Source organism: Balaenoptera musculus, chromosome 6, assembly GCF_009873245.2.
Source record: "Balaenoptera musculus isolate JJ_BM4_2016_0621 chromosome 6, mBalMus1.pri.v3, whole genome shotgun sequence".
NCBI classification, from domain to species: Eukaryota; Metazoa; Chordata; class Mammalia; order Artiodactyla; family Balaenopteridae; genus Balaenoptera; species Balaenoptera musculus.
Genome location: NC_045790.1, coordinates 2,398,765 through 2,416,509, shown reverse-complemented (window position 1 = coordinate 2,416,509; position 17,745 = coordinate 2,398,765). Strand labels below are relative to the sequence as shown.

At 40.8% G+C, this 17,745-nt stretch overlaps 1 protein-coding gene across 10 annotated transcripts in view; it reads left to right on the top strand.

Annotated features, from left to right (window-relative positions):
* The window catches only part of NEK1 (NIMA related kinase 1), a 224,060-nt gene that overhangs the window by 65,405 nt on the left and 140,910 nt on the right, over window positions 1-17,745 (top strand). For 9 of the 10 annotated variants that reach the window (XM_036855394.1, XM_036855395.1, XM_036855392.1 and 6 more), the window contains 3 exons: window positions 1,769-1,969; window positions 6,127-6,187; window positions 9,096-9,247. In XM_036855394.1, the coding sequence (XP_036711289.1) occupies window positions 1,769-1,969; window positions 6,127-6,187; window positions 9,096-9,247 (414 nt within the window). The remainder of the gene's footprint in view (window positions 1-1,768; window positions 1,970-6,126; window positions 6,188-9,095; window positions 9,248-17,745) is intronic. The other variant, XM_036855397.1, reaches the window with a different exon arrangement.

The following is a 17,745-nucleotide window of genomic DNA, read 5'->3' as shown; positions in this document are numbered from 1 at the left end:
TCTCAAAGCATCCAAATTATTTGAGTTTGGAATTGAAATTATCTAAAGAACATGTCTCAGCATATTCGTTGAGGGGGGATTTTATCAATTTAAATAATCTTTAATTCAAAGTATTTAAATTTTTCACTGTTGAGATTCTTTTGAGATGACACATAATTCACCAAAAAGGGGGAGTTCTTGTCCAAAATAGGTTGAATTTTAATCACTTTCCATTTTAAAATCTTTTTAAAAATGCTTCCCCCACTGATTAAGCAATAATATATTTTCATTACAGAAAACTTAAGGGAAGAGATTAAAATATAAGTAAGTGAATAAATATCAAAAGCAATTCTTCCAGCTAATAATGACTACTTGTAATATTTTGTTGTTTCCTTCTAGACTTCTAGAATAATTTATAAAATGAGTTTTTGGTTTTTTTCCCTCAAGAGTTTGTTTATGTGGTATAAGCATCTTTATAGTTTGTTTTTATTGCCTGATATTATTTGGGGAGTATTTTTCTTTGTTGTGTTTATTCATAGTTGCATACTCTTCTACTGTATTCCCTTAAGATTTTATTTTTCTGAAGGAAAAAAGCATAGACTGCCAAAGTGATATGGCCTGGTGGATATTAGATCTGTACTTTAAGGAATTGGTCAGTTTTTCTGTGACACACAGTCATGTAGGTCTAAATCTGCATATTTTTAGAAAGTCTTTTCATTTACAATACATTGTTCTGTCACCATTGTTTCTGTATTTTGGAATTGTTTACCCTTAAGTGGACACATAAAATTAAGTAATTCATTAACGTCTATTTATGAAGAGCTTATCAGTTGAGAGATAAACAAAACTTCATTGTAATGAAAGAATAATGACCAATTCTGCATTTAGGATTCCTTCTTAGGTATATAAATATTTCTAGATGATTGAATTGTACTTAAATCTTAATAAACAATATCATATTTTAAATGCTAGGAGAATTCCACATTTAACAGAACTCTTTCATACTTGGATATAATCACCAGTGCCTAACTTATAGCATGTTTTGTTTTCTTAACGTGTGCATTAAGAACATATTGATAGTGTACAACTGTTCTATACTATTTTAGCTGAGATGTCAAAAGCTTAATTTTACTTTCAAAATGAAATCGTCTTTAGATTTTAAATTGCCCCACCTCTTTTTTCCCCCCACTTCAGTTAGACTTTATATTGTGTTTAATCCTAAAATATATATTCCCATTGATAAGGCTTATATTCCCCTTTGGAATATTTGCCACATTGCTGATCCCATGGCTTTTGGGAGCATCACACACTTAAAAGTAATAATGAGCAGTGTATAAAAGGAAATTAATTAGTACCTTTATTTATTATATTTTTACCAAATAGTTTTAGTTCTGTAGTTAATTTCTTGTTCTAGTTGCTACAGCAGGGGCACAGGAAGGCAGGTCTTAAATGAAGACTACCAGCTTTGCTTGTTTTACCATCTTGATTACTGTTATGTTTTTATAAACTCTTTACTCTAATTGATACCTATATCCCATCTGTTAGTTTTTTGAATAAGTAAAAATTAATCTTATAGCGAGTTGTACCATTTTATGAGGACTGATACTCTCTTTCAAATGTGTTCGTAAACAACCAAGTGAACCTCGCTCTAGAGAGCATGTGCTGATTAAAACTGGGAAGAGGGTTGCAATTCTGTTCTGTATTGTTAGGAAAAGCACTGTTTCTCATTGTTGAAACTGACATTTTCGACTTGTGTTTCATATATGTTAATTTATTTTCTGGATTTTAGTTTGAAGCTGGCAATATGAAAAACCTGGTACTGAAGATCATATCTGGATCTTTTCCACCCGTGTCTTTGCATTATTCTTATGATCTCCGCAGTTTGCTCTCTCAACTATTTAAAAGAAATCCTAGGGATAGACCATCAGTCAACTCCATATTGGAGAAAGGTTTTATAGCCAAACGCATTGAAAAGTTTCTCTCCCCTCAGGTATGTTTTTTAATTTTATAATTAAATTGAACAGTAGGGTTATGGTGCTTGGCTAGGACGTGGCCTCCTCTTTGGAGGAGAGCACATCGCAGCTGTGGGGGAATGCTTGCCTTTACACTGGCGTCAGCTTCCTTTCTGTTCTCACATAGCTCTTCCCCTTGCTGTCTGCTTTTGAGCTGTGCATCTATAGGAGGGAAAACGTACCTTCTGTGTTTCCTCTTAACACTTACTGCTGAACTTCTGAACTTCTCATCACCAAATGTGTGGCAGTTTTTACATACCAAGCAGAATTCATTTCAGCCCTCACCCTGTGTACCTGGAGATCGCATCAGATCCCACAGGTTAAGGGCTCTGTCTCTCCCACAAGACCACCCCCACTTCAGAAGCCAGTTTAAGTCACAGGTTGCCACCTGTGCTTCTGAGTGACTTATAAATCAGAGGTTCCCATTACCCCTTCCTCTGGTTTGATTAATATGCTTGCTGGAGCAGCTCACGGAATTCGGAGAAACATTTACTTACGTTCACCAGTTTATTATAAAGCATAGGATAAAGGATACAGATGAACAGCCAGGTGAAGAGGTGCATATGGCGAGGTCCGGAAGGGTCCCGAGTGTAGGAACTGGGGTCCCTCTTTGAATGTTCACTAACTCAGAAGCTCTCTGAGCCCTGTCCTTTCGGTTTTTATGGAGGCTTCATTAGTAGGCATGATCAATTAAGTCATTGGCTCTTGGTGATTGGCTCCAGCCCCTTTCCTCTCCTGGGTCAGGGAGGGGAGTGGCATTGAAAGTTTTAACCCTCTAGTCAGGTGGTTGGTTTCCCTGGCAACCAGCCTCCATCCTTAGGTGCTTTCCAGATATCACCTCATTAACATAAATTCAGGTGTGTTTGAAAGGGGCTTGTTTGGAACAACAGACACTTTTGTGCTCTTCCCACTGAGGGAATCACAGGGATTTGAGGGCTGTGTGCCAAGAACTGAGCGAAGACCAAGCATATATTCCCTAACGTGTCGCCGCAGCACAGAGTTACTCCTCTGTCTCTTGTGTTCCTCTCGTTTGGTTTTCCAGTTTTTTTTTTTTGTGGTAAAATAGACATAACATAAAATTTATTATTGTGACCAGTTTTGAGTATGCAATTCAGTAGTATTAACTACATTCATAACGCTGTACAGCCATCACCACATCTGTCTAACTCTTTTCATCTTGGAAAACAGACTCTATACCCATTAACCAGTAACTCCGCTTCCCCCTCCCCAGCCCTGACACCCGTCTTTCTGTACTCTGTCTTCTCTGGTTTCTGACAGTAAGATTATTGAACACTTCTGTGCTTCCCTTTCCTCACCTGTGAACAATGGGATTGTAAATGTACCTACATCATGAGGCGGCTGTGAGAATCAAAAGTGACTCTGCATGTGAAGTGCCTGATGTCTCACACTTAATAAGTACTCAGTATACTCAATATATATTAAATATTATCAGTGTATCACTTTATTATGCTAATATAAATATGTTATCTTTATAATTCATATGATTGTAATTGTTTTTTCTCTAACAGAAAATGATTGGAAACCACTGATGTGTGGGCATTTATATGTATGTGTAATAGATTATTGACTCATGATTCCTCCTCTAGTACTTGCATATAGGTGCATAATAAATATTTGTTGTGTTGAATTTTAATTTTACAGGATTTATCAAAAATCTATATCAAGTCAATTAGTGTAAGTTATTGATATAAATATGATCACCTGAAAGTGGAATTATTTTCCGTAGTTTGTGTGGCCTTTGTTGATTTAAATGATCAACAATGATCATTTATACTCTTGTATAAATCAGATATCTAGCAAATCATAGTTTTATTACTCTTATGTGTTCGTGAGATGAGAGGGAAGTGTATATCCTCTGACTTTTAACAGAACATCCATATGAACAAACAATCTTTAGAAAACAGAGATGTGGATTTAAATGTTACATCCAGGAAAACACATTAGTAAGCAAGAAAGCCAATTAAAATTTGGCGGTTAAAGGCCACTTATATAGGACATAGCTACAGTCTCTGAAGTGTGGGTGTCTTACAAGACTCCTTTGTTATAAATAACATTTTCAAGGACAGATTTGTGGTGCAGCGTACTATTGTTTTTTGGCAACTACTGGAGAAGAAAGAATGACTGCATTTAATCTCGCTGAGTTTCTTTCCCCCGCATACCAGCGGTTAGGACGTGCAGTCCCAAGGCTGAAGCACTGGAATTCAATTAGCCAGCTACAAAAGAAAATATTGAAGCCTGATATACACAAAGCCTGTAACATCTAAAGACAAAAGGGCAGATTATGGCTGTTAGCAGAGTGTTTGACACACATGCTTACTAAATACATAGTACCCCGTTGCTGTTTATGCACCACCTAGATTTCACTCTTCACGAAAAACTTTTGTTCTTATGATTTTTCTGCTATATATCACTTGTTCGGTACTTTAACGACAAAGTTTATGATACTTTTTTTTAAGGCTTTAACTTTGAAACAATATGAACTTTTACTGCAGCATGTGAACTATTATTTTCAGTATCACTATAATATTCTATACTGTCTTTAAATTTCTAGTCCCTGAATTCTGTCAGTGCCGTCAGCCAGGATCTGTGGGGCATAGTTCTCAGTCCAGCACATCCTGGAGATGTCTTCTTGGATGTGGCTTGATAGATCGTGGACAAGCTCTGGTCCATTAGGAATGTAGGTGCCGTCCTGTAGTGCTTTCTGTGAGGCTGAAGATGTTTTATATCTGCATGTGTAATCTCATAGCCACCAGCTTAAAATGTGGCTAGTGTGGCTGAAGAGCTGAACTTTAAATTTTATTTATTTTAAATTTTACTCCAAATGGCTACATGTTGGTAGTGGCAAGTATATTGGACGCCACAACATCGGAATTCCAGAATCTTCTTGGATTCCACATGTCCCATCTCTCAGTTCACATGTGCATTCACACAGGGGAAAAGACAGACTCACTCTCAAATTTAGGGCAAGGTGGAGATCATAAAGCACATCTTCCATGAAAAAGAAAAAAAACCGCACATGTTCAGAAGAGAAAACACACTCACACAGTTGGCTCTCAGTTGCCTGTGAAGCAGACTTTTCATGCAGTGGTTCTCCAACTTTAGCATACATAAAAATTACCTGGAGGACGCTGCTGAATCCCACCTCTATTTCTATTTCAGTAAATCTGAGATGGAGCCTGAGAATTGGCATATTTTATAAGTTCCTGGTGATGCTGATTCACTGATATTCTGAGGCTTTGAGAACTGCTGCTCTAGGGATCCCTGATGGGAAAGGCGACCATCTCAGCTTCTGGCTTTTTGCCTGTTGGAGTTTCTGATCCCTTCCACTGTGGGCAATCTTCCCTTCACCACCCCTCTGTTCTCTCGAAGAAAGAAAATTCACTTGCCTTTCCCTTCTTTGCCCAGTAAGAAAAAAAGCAGGCCTAAATCGACTTAGCAATTACATTGTTGCTAACATAGTTTTACATTTAAAGAGAGAAAAAATATAGTGAGTAGGGAGAGAAAGTTACTTGCAGGAAATACTAATGATTTCTGCTTCTCAAAATAAGTAGTGGAGTGTTGTAGTAATAGTAAAAGGAGATAACTTTTAAGTTATGTAAGAATATTCAAATATTTATCCAGTAATGTGTTTACAATTATATATTGATAAGATCGAAAACTCATTGGAGATGCTGAGAAAATTCAGAGTAAAGTTGAAATAACCGAGAGGTTAATCCAGGGGAGGGAAAATGAAGTGATTCTTCAGCAGTTTTGAAGTAGATGAGAGAGACGGATGCACCTCAATACAGAGGTTATTCCAGATGGAGGGCAGTGTTGTTAAATCGCCGAGACGCAGAACAGGCAGGCAATGTGCAGGGGCCTGGGGGGTGCGTTTTGTTAATTCAAGAAGAGAGCTTGTCCAGAGAAGTAATAAAAAGATATTGGTAAGACTGGGGAGAAGGTAGCGTGAGAGGAATTTGTTGAATGGATAACTTGGATTTTAGTACAGTTTATTTGGCAGCATAATTGTGACTGAAAAAGGGAAAAAATGTGTTCTGATTAATGGCTAGGTTTTTTTTTTTAATTTGTTAATTTAACATTTTTTCTAACGATTTCCCCCGTCTTTCAATTTAAGCTTATTGCAGAAGAATTTTGTCTAAAAACATTTTCCAGGTTTGGAGCACAGCCTATACCAGGTAAATGAAATTTAATATGAATCCTTTCCCCTGTTTGCCATAATCAGTATACTAATTATACTAGAGGTATTTGTAGATGTAGTAAGTTGGGGTAATCCAGAGGAAACGCATCTTTAAATTTTTTATGGTATATGGCAACATACAACACTTTCTGATGAATTCATAACAAAATTTCCATTTATTATCTGCCTTATTTAAATGAATTCTATTTTGAAATCTGTCTTATTCAAATGTTCAGCTCATATTCTGAGAACATTGTTATAAAATGCCCTAGTTAACTGCAAATCTTTATGTAAAATAATTTTCTTTGAGAAATACTTAATATTTATGTAAAATAATTTTCTTTGAGAAATATTTAGTATTCTAGAGTATTTTAAATGTAAATCAGTGTGAAGTCAGGCACCTTAGTAAGGATAGGTTTTCTTTTAAATATGGCCAACAGCGGTGGAATATTTGTAGGGCTGTGAGTGTGGTTATATATTATGTTTATGTTTATGTATGTAAGTGTATCTCTGTGAGAGAGAAATTATATTTTTTCTGCATGGAATGATTTCAGAATGGGTTTCTAAAATCAGTGGAAGTCGTTTAAGATTTGAAGATTGTGTTGTTTTTCAGACATAATGCTTTGCATGTTCTACTCCATTTTGAGTATGAACACATTAAAAAAAATAAATCCTGTAACATAAAAGCGAGTCCATACCAGCTGGACGCGGTGTGACTGTGTGCTCTCAGGGAGGCCAGCTGGCTTAGCGCTTCTTACACACCCTGGGGTTCATCCTCTGCGCCAGCCGAGACTGGCCGTCCTGGGAGATCAGATCCACTTGGAGCCAAGTTCATGAGACAGACCCAGGGCAGGGTCAGCGTGTCCCTCCTGGCGCGGAGTCACATCTTCCTCAAAAGCCTCCTTGTCACACAGGCAGGAAGGAATACCCGTGTCAGCACGTTCTTCCCGGTGGGCGAGCCTCCTGGGAGGTAGAGCGCAGGAGCTCTGCTCTACTCTGGTGTGCGGAGCTGGGTGGAGGAGATGTGTAATGGCGAGGCACTACCTTGTGGGCCCCCTCCCCTCCCCGTGGGCAGGAAGCTTCCTCCTACTGGGAGCCTCGCCTCTGAGATGAGACACCTCGGCAGCCAGACGAGTAGTCCTCCCTCTTCTCTGGGGAGTGTTTGTGCCTCTTGCCCCTTTTCTGGTACGCACAGTATTTCCTTCGTTATGTTAACATATGTAGCCAGGTTGCAGCGGTGTGACTTTGTAAATCTGTCTTCCGATTGGCGCTTACAGTTGAATTTTCAAAGGGGAAATTTTTTTCTCACATTTCCTAGTTCCTGTTCTGATACAGTTGGAGTATGTGTTTGGAAAAACTTACTGTACCACACTGTATCTCAGATCTTCCACACACATTAGTTGTGAATCTCTAAACTGCCAATCAAATGGCTTATATTATTTTTATTTTTGTAAGACGTTACTAAATTATATGAACAGTATGTGTTCATTATAAAAATTAAAAAGAAGAAAATAAGAATTACCCTAATGTTAACACAGACTGTTATATTTGGTATATTTTTTTCCGTGATAGGAGATGCATAATGATTGAAAATTGGGGTTGTGTTCTATAAACAAAGGTTCGTTTCTTTTAATTCACAGTATTATATGTTGATCATTTTCTAATACAATTAAATATTCTTTGAAGAACAGAGTTTAATGGTAGTATTTCCTCGTGAACTCCCAGGTAATTTTTTTCTCCATTCCCCTCTTAAAGGAGAAGCGTGCTTGTTGGCAGAGATTGATCACGTGGCTCTAGGACATGGTACACCCCTGGGTTGGAGGGCAGGCTGAGTGAGGAGTGGGGCTGAGCAGGGGGAGGGGGTCATGGAGGAAGGGGCTCCAGGAAGGCTTTGAGCAGAGGAGACTCTTTGACCTCCTTTAGTATCTTTGATGGCCGTATGGTGTAGACTTTCTTTTTCATTACTTTAGTCTGTTTTTCTTGAATTTATCATTGTTCTAAGACTGAATCTTGTCTGGGCTTCAATAAAAGTTTAATACGGAATGCTGCAGGGTTTATCCTTGTGTATACATTTTTGTGTTTCTCTGATTATTTCTTTAAAATCAATTCATGAACATTGTTCTTTTTTTTTTTCTTTTGGCCACACTGAGCGGCTTGTGGGATCTTAGTTCCCCAGCCAAGGATTGAACCCGCGCCCTTGGCAGTGAAAGCATGGAATCCTAACCACTGGACCACCAGGGAATTCCCATAAACATTGTTCTTGATATAGATTGCTCTCTGGAAAGTTTGACCAGTTTGTATTCCTACCAGCAGTGCATAAACATACTCATTTCATGGGACCCTTAGCTATAGAGATTCTTTTAAGTACCTGTTCTTCAGTGGGTCTGTAGGTGTAGGCATTACTCAGACTCTATATGAAGCAAATATTAAAGGGCTCATAGTGATGGAATTAATGTTTAACAGTTACTCTTGAGGTTTATATTCTGATTTCAAAAGTAATTTCTAAGACACTGAATGTTCTTTTTAAAGTTTATTTTTAACAGCTTTATTGAGATATAATCCGCATACCATTCAGTTCACCCATTTAAAGTCAACAGGTCAGTGTTTCTTCGTATATTCACAGATACGTGCCGTCATCATCCACAGTCAGTTTCAGGGACGTGCTTGTTCTGTGTGAGAAATTTCAACAAGTTAGCTTCTTCTTTCAAAGAGTGGCTTTAGTGTGGAATAGCCCTAATGGAGGCATTGCCGTGTGGTAAGGAGGGAGTGAGACGTTTAATGAAAAGTCTCAGATTCAGTGATCTCAGTGATTGTGAACATGGACAAGGCCATCTTGAAGAATTTTGAAATTAGGGGTTTCCTATTAAGAACTCTGAAAATAATTTTTTTCTATTTTTTTCATGTAGCTAAAAGACCAGGTTCAGGACAAAGCTTGGCTTCTGTTGTGTCTGCTCAGAAAATTACAAAGCCTGCTGCTAAATATGGAGTCCCTTTAACGTATAAGAAATATGGAGATAAAAAATTACATGAAAAGAAACCACTCCAAAAACATAAACAGGTATGATGATCATGCTACAAACTGTGTATTAATAACATGCTCAGTTTGACCTTATTTTATTGTAGCTCAATTCAGTTAATCTTGATATTCATAGGATTGTTCTTATTAAGTTACTAAAGAACTTTGTTCTCTGCTTCACCAGTCTTCTAAAACTTGGGAGACTTACAGAAGTCATAAAGAAACATTAGTTAAGTAAAGTAGCTGGTGCAGTAAAAAGAAAGTAACATTATAAATGAAATCATTTTTGAATAACCTAAGCAGAGCCATTTGTCTTTGTGCCTAAAATAAGTAAATATCTGTGATAAACATCATAATAATCTGGGGAAATTTTGAATTTAAGAATTCACGATGAGATAAATAAATCAAAATCATAGAGCTGGAGGAATATGATCATATAGTCTGTCATATTTCAGATGAAAATTAAGGCCTGTAGCATTTAGGGGTTGTGTCTGAGAACACAGAGTATTAGTTGCAGGAATTTGATATTTTTCTTCACGTCACTAGCTGTGTTCTCTGGTATATGGAACCTGTTGGTTTGCACTGCATATGCACATGCATACATACAGGTACACACACGTGTAGTTACAAAGGTGTGCGTAATGCTGTAAGACAGACCTCCTAGTAGGGGTGGTCCGTCTCTTTGGGTAGAAGCTATGATAAAGTCGTTCAACATGATCCCTGTAAAGCAGTCTTCAAGTAAGTTGTGTAAGTCAGCATCCAGTCAGAAGACAGAAAACATAATAATTTGGTAGGGGAAAGTTTAGTGTAAGTAATTATTATCTGTTTTTAGGTAATTGACTTCTAAGGGGTAAAGAGAACTCTAAAGAATACAGGCCTAGCAGACAGACGCAGGAAGCAGGCACTGCTCCAGGTGCAGAGGCAGGGCCCCATAGGAGAGACAGAGGCCAGAGTATCACCCCGCCTGCCCTTAAAGCCGAGACTCAGAGCCTGCTGGGTGTGGATGGAGGTGACCCCTGGGTAGTGGAGTTCCCTGAGGTGCCAGGGCCGAGGCTGGCAGACGCGAGACTGTCCACTGTGGAGCTGATCAGACTCCTGGAACCTTCATAGGGTGAACTGTGCTGGGAGGCCCATGGAGGAGCCTGCCGGGCGCTGCTGGGCTCTTCGGGCTGGGCTGCCGGCTGGGGCACCGGGTGCGGCGGGCAGCTGGCCTCGAGGCTGCCGCTGCAACTCGCAGAGAGGCTGCCGGGGGTACTCTGCCTGCAGGGGTGGTGTCACCGCATGTCCTGCACCCAGAGGGACAAGAGGAAGAGAAGCCCTTTCCTTGTGCAGCGTCCCTCCCTCCAACATGGTCTGTGGACAACGCTTACATCCTGCTGCAGGCCTGAGGTTTGCCCTGTCCAGCTCCAGGGTCACGAGCAGGACAGTGGAGGGTGACCTGCGAGCTGAGGGGCATTGTGACAGCTGGCACACCGCGTTTGTGTTTCTGTTTTTTGGTACCATGTTTATTCAGGCCTAAATGGAGCGATTCCATCATAGCCTTTAGCCCTCTTTTCTTCAGTCACCACAAGACACCCAGCGCCCCCGGCGTGCCCTCATTCATAGTCTCTCAGCTCCCTAAGGCTCTGGTCCTCCCCCGATCCAACCCCTGAACCCTTCCACAGAGCCTCGGATAGCACATCACCAGCAAAATCCCCTGTGTTCTGACCTTGTCAAGAGTGTCTTCACCTCTTTTGCTCTAAAACCTGGCTTGTCCCTGAACACACTGTCATGCGTCTCTCTTGGGGACCGTTTTCCCTCTGGTCCCTCAGTCCTGCCGGGCCTAGAGGTGGGACGATGGAGGTGTGTCCCTCGCTTGTCATGGCCAGACTCTCCCCTGCTCCCTAAGCCACTCCGCCAGGCTTCGTGTCAGCTGCTGCGCCTCCATGTGAGGGTCATCTTAGACACTTCCCCACACTGTCATGATTCTTGGTGACTTCAGTATCTGAGAAGATGACCCTTGCAGTAGTGCATGGCCTTGTTTTCTTGATGGTTCTCTTTCATCAGTGATCGTGTCTCCTGCCTCACCTAGGAACTCTCCCCTGTAGGCATGCCATCACATTTGTCATCAATAATAGCATCTATGTCGTAGTCTCAGTTACAAGTACCCCACTCTCTGACCACTACTTCCTGTGTTTTCAGCTCATTCCCTGCGGACTCTGCCACCAAAACTTCTTTGTTCTGTTTGGATCCGTGGATCTTAACTAGTTCTTTCATTGTCCATCCCGTCTTCATTTTTATTTTCTTTCTCCGGCTTTAATTTCATGTTCTCTCGTTGTAATAGTTTCCAGAACCTCGACTGTCTTGCCCCAGTGGAATGTGGTGGGAAAAACAGGCAGCTGTTCTAACTGGTCTCGCTTTAAATTTAAACCCCCAGCGTCAGGCAAGCACCGCGGCCACCACCCTATTAACGTTTCCACAGTCCAGTTACCCTCGCACTTTCTAAGATGGTTATCTCCTCCTTTCTCCTTGTTCTTCCCCGCAGGGTAATGACCTTGCTTCCTATTTCACTGAGAAAGCAGAAGCAAGTGGAAGGAAACTGCCCACACTCAGCAGCACTGCTGCCAGTCGGTCCTACGTGTTTGTAAACGTCCTGCCTTTCTTCCTGTTAACTTTGATGGTCTGTTTGGGTTTTGATCCCGAGCCGACCCAGCCGTTTGTGGACCGTCTGTTGTTAGCATTTCTGCCTACTAAAGGACTTCACCCTCTCTTCTGTATCATATCTTTCCTCTCTCCTGAATCATTCCTGTTAGCAAACTAACATGTTGTATCTTCAGTCTTCTTAACAAAATCCTCCCTCCCATGTCTCCCTGCATCCAGCCCTTGCCCTGTATCTCTGCTCCTTTAACGGCAGAACTTCCCCCAGCCTTGTCTGTACATCTTCGCTTCCTTGCTTCCCCTTTCCTCTTGCTTTGTCACGGCTGTCAGGAGCGGCTCCTGGCGAGGACCTCAGGGAGCCCAGTTGGGTACGTCCAGGGGTCAGGTGTCTTCTTCCTCTGCCTCGGTTTTGGACTCCCTTGGTTACCTGCTCTTTTTAAACTTTTTATTCTCTTGAGTCCAAATATCACACTCTGCTGACCGTCCTCCTCCCTGCCTGCCTGCTCTTCTTCCCCCTGCGCAAGTTCCTCCTGCTGTTGCTGACCCCTGACGCTCAGGTGCTTCAGGACACCGGCCGGGGCCACCTCCTTCCTGGACCGTCCTCGCTCTCTGGCAGCACCTGTAAACCGACACGTCTGCGTCTCGAGCCTGGACTCCTTTCCTGAACTCCAGACCCGTGCTGTCCTCGCATTTCTAACCGGGTGTCTGACGGGCATCCCAGCATGCGGGTGTGTAGGTCCGAACGCCAGGTCCCATGCCGTCCCCAGGCTTATCGTTCTTGTCTTGCCTCATGCTCCTGAAGTCCGCTGACGCCCCGTCACCGTCACATCCTGTCCGCCGCCTGCAGAATCTGTTCTGTTCGCAGTCTGACTGCTGCTCACCGCTCTGTCAAACACTGGTCCAGGCCACCCTGCCCTCCCCGGCCTGGCCTCACTGCACTCAGACCGGCGTCCTGCGTCTGTCCGCACGCGGCAGCCTCAGTGCTGCTCTGATGGTGAAGGGTGATCCTTGCCCTTTCCTGCTCAAGAGGTGCCAGCAGCCTTTCCTCCCGCTCAGAGAAGGTGCCGTTGTTACCTCCGCAAGTCTCATCTCTGCTCCATCCTTGCTAGTCTCCGTCCAGCAGCGCTCGTGAAACCTTGCTGTCCTCGGACGTGCCGAGCACTCACCTGCAGAAGAGCACTTGCACTTGCTCCTCTCTTCTCCTGGAGGACTCTCTCTCTCACATAGTTTTCTTCCTTCCTTCCTTCGGGCTGTGCTCGCAACTCTGTGGATAGAAGCGCCATCCACCCTTCTGGCCCACCCCCACAGCTCCGTCTGCTTTTTCCTCTGCTGTTTTTCTTGCACGTGCTTGTTTCCAGCCTCCTCCGTGGAGGTGTGACTCTGTGAGAGCAGGGGTGATGTTGTTCACTGGTGCCTGAACCCGTGGGGCCCCCAGTAAACACTGACTGGATAAGTGAGTGAGGAGTGGATTAGAGAGCACTAACTTAGAGTTTGTCAAGTCACTCAAGTGTTAATTCTTTAAAAGAATGAATAACACCCAAAAGTTGTTAGTAAAACTCTGTGCAGAAGCCATTTTGTTACCGTTCTTAGCAAATTGATAACTATTAGAAAAACAAAACCAAGAGAGAAAAATGATAATGACCAACTCCTGAGCACACTGGGATGTGTCTGTACTCCGTAAAGACACAGGAGGAAAAAAATAGACTCAATAGCTATTTTCTTTAGTTAGAAAGACAAGTAGTCTGCTAAGATTATTATCAATAGTTGTACTGAAGAGACTAAAAATTAAGATGATCCCTTTAACTTTCTCTTGTAACCCAAATACATACTTGGGTGGACTTGTAGAAGGTCATTTGTCTTACCTCTGGGCCAAGTGTTCACCTGACCAAGTGGAGAGATCAGAGCGCTTGGTGAGGCTGGACTGAAGATGTAGCAGGTGGTCCTCACCCTTGGGCGGGATCATAGCCAAGTGTTTATTCTTTCACGTGGCTGGTCAAATCAAACAGTATGTTGGTGTTCTTAATGTTTCCCTCATTTTCAGTTAGCATTTATTCAGTATGCAAGAGCAGCATGCTGTGGTATTTTCAGATTCCAGTTAATAATATCCTGAATAGCAGATATCATCCCATCAAATAGTCAGTGACAGGTACATGATTCAGGCAATAGTTATAAGAGTTTTGGAGTTCAGGCAGGGTTGTTGCCCTGAAGTTTTTTGGCATTTGGCATGATTTTCTAGACCAGACCAATGAGAACTAAATAATAATTAGCACATGAAATAATCATACAGCTTATTTAAACAACATTTCACGACAGATTTCTTTGCACAACAGTGTGAATGTACTTAATGCCACATAATTGTACACTAAAAAATGGTTAAAATGGTAAAGTTTTTTTAGTTAAAGTATAGTTGATCTATCATATTGTGTTAGTTTCAGGTGTACAGCATAGTGATTCAGTATATTGGGGGGGAAGATTATATTCCATTATAGGTTATTACAAGATATTGTGTATTAATTTCCTGTGCTATACAGTAAATCCATGGTGCTTATCTGTTTTATATATAGTAGTTTTTATTTGTTAATCCTGTACTCCTAATTTGTCCCTCTCCCTTTTGGTAACCATGAGTTTGTTTTCTGTGTCTGTGAGTCTATTTCTGTTTTACATATACATTCATTTGTATTATATTTTAGATTCCACATATAAGTGATATCCTATAGTATTTGTCTTTGTCTGACTTATTTCACTTAGCATAATAATCTCTAGGTCCATCCATGTTGCTGCAAATGGCAAATTTCATTCTTTTTTATGGCTGAGTAGTATTCCATTGTATATATGTACCACATCTTCTTAAGCCAGTCGTCTGTTGATGGGCACTTGGGTTGTTTCCATGTCTTGGCTATTGTGAATAGTGCTGCAGTGAACATTGGGGTGCATGTTTCTTTTCGAATTAGAGTTTCTGGTTTTTCTGGATATATACCCAGGAGTGGGGTTGCTGGATCATATGGTAGCTTTATTTTTAGTTTTTTAAGGAACTTCCATACTGTTTTCTAAAATGGTAAATTTTATATGTGTTTTACCACGATGAAAACAAATTAGAAAAAATTTGAGGTAAATAAAAACTAAATAAAAAGAAAAGAAACGACACATGCGTGAAGTTTTTCAAGCCTAACAATGAAAAGAATTAAAGGAAAAAAACTAAATGTCTAAATTATTTTAAATGTGATTTTTTTAAATAAGTTTTTTTTTGGTTTTTATATGACTCGTATATTTTTTTAAAGACATATTTTGTCCCCAGAAAATCTGAAGCATCTTTTAGATTCAAATTCGTAATGCCTCTTGGAATTTTAAATTTAACCTTCTATCAAGCTTGAAAAGGAGAAGTTTATAAGGAAAACCATAACCCCTTACTGATAGTGCCTGTCTCTTTTTTTAAAAAATTTTTTGGCTGCATTGGGTCTTAGTTGCTGCGCGGGCTTTCTCTAGTTGTGGGGAGCAGGGGCTACTCTTGGTTGCGGTGCGCGGGCTTCTCACTGCAGTGGCTTCTCTTGTGGAGCACGGGCTCTAGGCGCATGGGCTTCAGTAGTTGTGGTGCACGGGCTCAGTAGTTGTGGCTCACAGGCTCTAGAGCACAGGCTCAGTAGTTGTGGTACATGGGCTCAGTAGTTGTGGCTCACGGGCTCTAGAGTGCAGGCTCAGTAGTTGTGGCGCATGGGCTTAGTTGCTCCGCGGCATGTGAGATCTTCCCAGACCAGGGATTGAACTCGTATCCCCTGCATTGGCAGGCGGATTCTTAACCACTGCACCACCAGGGAAGTCCTGTCTGTCTCTTTTTAACTGCAGAAAATTAAGCTAATACACATTAAGTTTTTATTACTCAGCATATCATAAAAATATCTGGATGTCATAAAAACCTTCTTTGCTCCAGTTCCTATTAATAATCACAGCTGTTTTCTAAAAGGCTTCAGTTAAAACAAAGGAGTGGTTATGAAGCCACCAGAGGGAGCTCCATGAATATGTTTCAGTATTTTGGTTCTGACTTTAGCAAAGAAACAAAACACTTTTCTTTTAGTATGTATGTTTTATGTTACCATATTTTTCTCTTCTGTGTACAAATAGTGTTCTGATAATACTTGTGTGATCTCAGAGGAACAGCTTGGCATTTTTATTTCACAAATATTTGAGTATCTTATATGTGAGGCAATCTGGAGGACCAAAACATGAATATAACTCTTGCTTTCATGTGACTTACCCAAGAGTACGTAGGTGTCTTAGTTAAACACTCTCTTGTTGCACACGGCTATGTAATCTGGTTTAAAGCTGGTCATGTATAGTGAGATGCTGTATCACTCACGTTAATATTTTTAAGTTGTTGGGTGTCGTGGTTCACAAATGTGGAGACCAGTGCTAGACCTGCTACATAAGGGTTCACCTGTGGAACTTGTCAAAATGTAGAACGCAAGGCTCTGTGTCCAGAAATTATAATTCAGCAACTCTTGGGGATATGTGTTTTTTGAAAATAGCTTTATCAAGATATAACTCACATACTGTACAACTCATCCCTTTAAAGTTTGGAATTAAATGGTTTCTAATGAATTTGCAAGAGTTGTGCAACCATCCCCACAATCGACTTTAGAACATTTTCATTGCCTCCCCACAAAATCCTTTTCCCATTAGCATTCACTCCCTGTTCTTCCCCAACCCTTAGCCCTGGGCAGCTGCTAATCTTCTTTTGTCTCTGTATAGATTTGCTTGTGCTGGACATTTCATGTAAATGGAGTCATACAGTACGTGGTCTTTTGTGACTGGCTTCTTTTGCTTAGTATAGTGTTTTCAAGGTTGTAGCATGTATCCATGTTGTAGCATGTATCAGTACTTCATTCCTGTTTATTGGCAAGTAATACTCTTTTGTATGGAAGGAATATGTATTTTTACAAAGCTCCTGGGTAGCATTCCCCACTAGTTTAAATTCTATATATATATATAAAACATACTTTGAAATGTTAACTTTGTGATTGTAATGCGATAAAAAACATTATATACAATTGTTTTTTCCTTGTACTTCAGTAATAGTGCCCCCAGAACGCTCTCTTGACTATTTTAAAAGAGGGGGTTGCTATCTATTAGTGGTGGCCAAACCATTTAGTGGGTGAAGAGCAGGGACTTTTTTTTTAAGTAATAGAATGGAAAGTAACAGACTCAGCTACACATAGTAAAAGTATTTTATGGAACTTGGGTGTGTGTGTGTGTGTGTGTGTGTGTGTGTGTGTGTATCTTAATTGGGCCTGGATGTGAAATATATTTCTTAGTGTGGGTTGCTTTTACAAAAAGTTAGAAAGCTACTGTTCTTTAAATATTTCAGTATTACTGTCGTCTCATTAACCCTAGTGTCTTTCCTGGAGTGAGGTGGTGAGATACATGGTTCAGCTTAAGTGAAAGTTGAATTGAAATAACTAGCCAGCATTAGGTTAGGAGTTAGGATCTAGTAATACAGTGAGGAGGAGATGGGATGGTTCCGGGAACCTACTGCTTGGGTCATTTTGTCAGGGAGTGAACTTGCTATTTAGTTAGTCATGGTGTGAGGTTTTGTTTTGTTTTGTTTTTGGGGGGCTGCACCGCGCGGCTTGCGAGATGTTAGTTCCCCGACCAGGGATCGAACCCATGCCCCCTGCAGTGGAAGTGCCGAGTCTTAACCACTGGACTGCCAGGGAAGTCCCTGGTACGAGACTTAATACCACTTATCACATTGATGATGTAGCTTTGAGTTAAAACATGCTGTATCAATAAAAATGGATTTGGTTTATGATGGTCATTTAATTAAAATGCCAAAACACAGTATAAGAGAATCATTATTCTCATTTTAACAGTTTATCAACCCATTTGATGATGTTACATATTCTAAATAT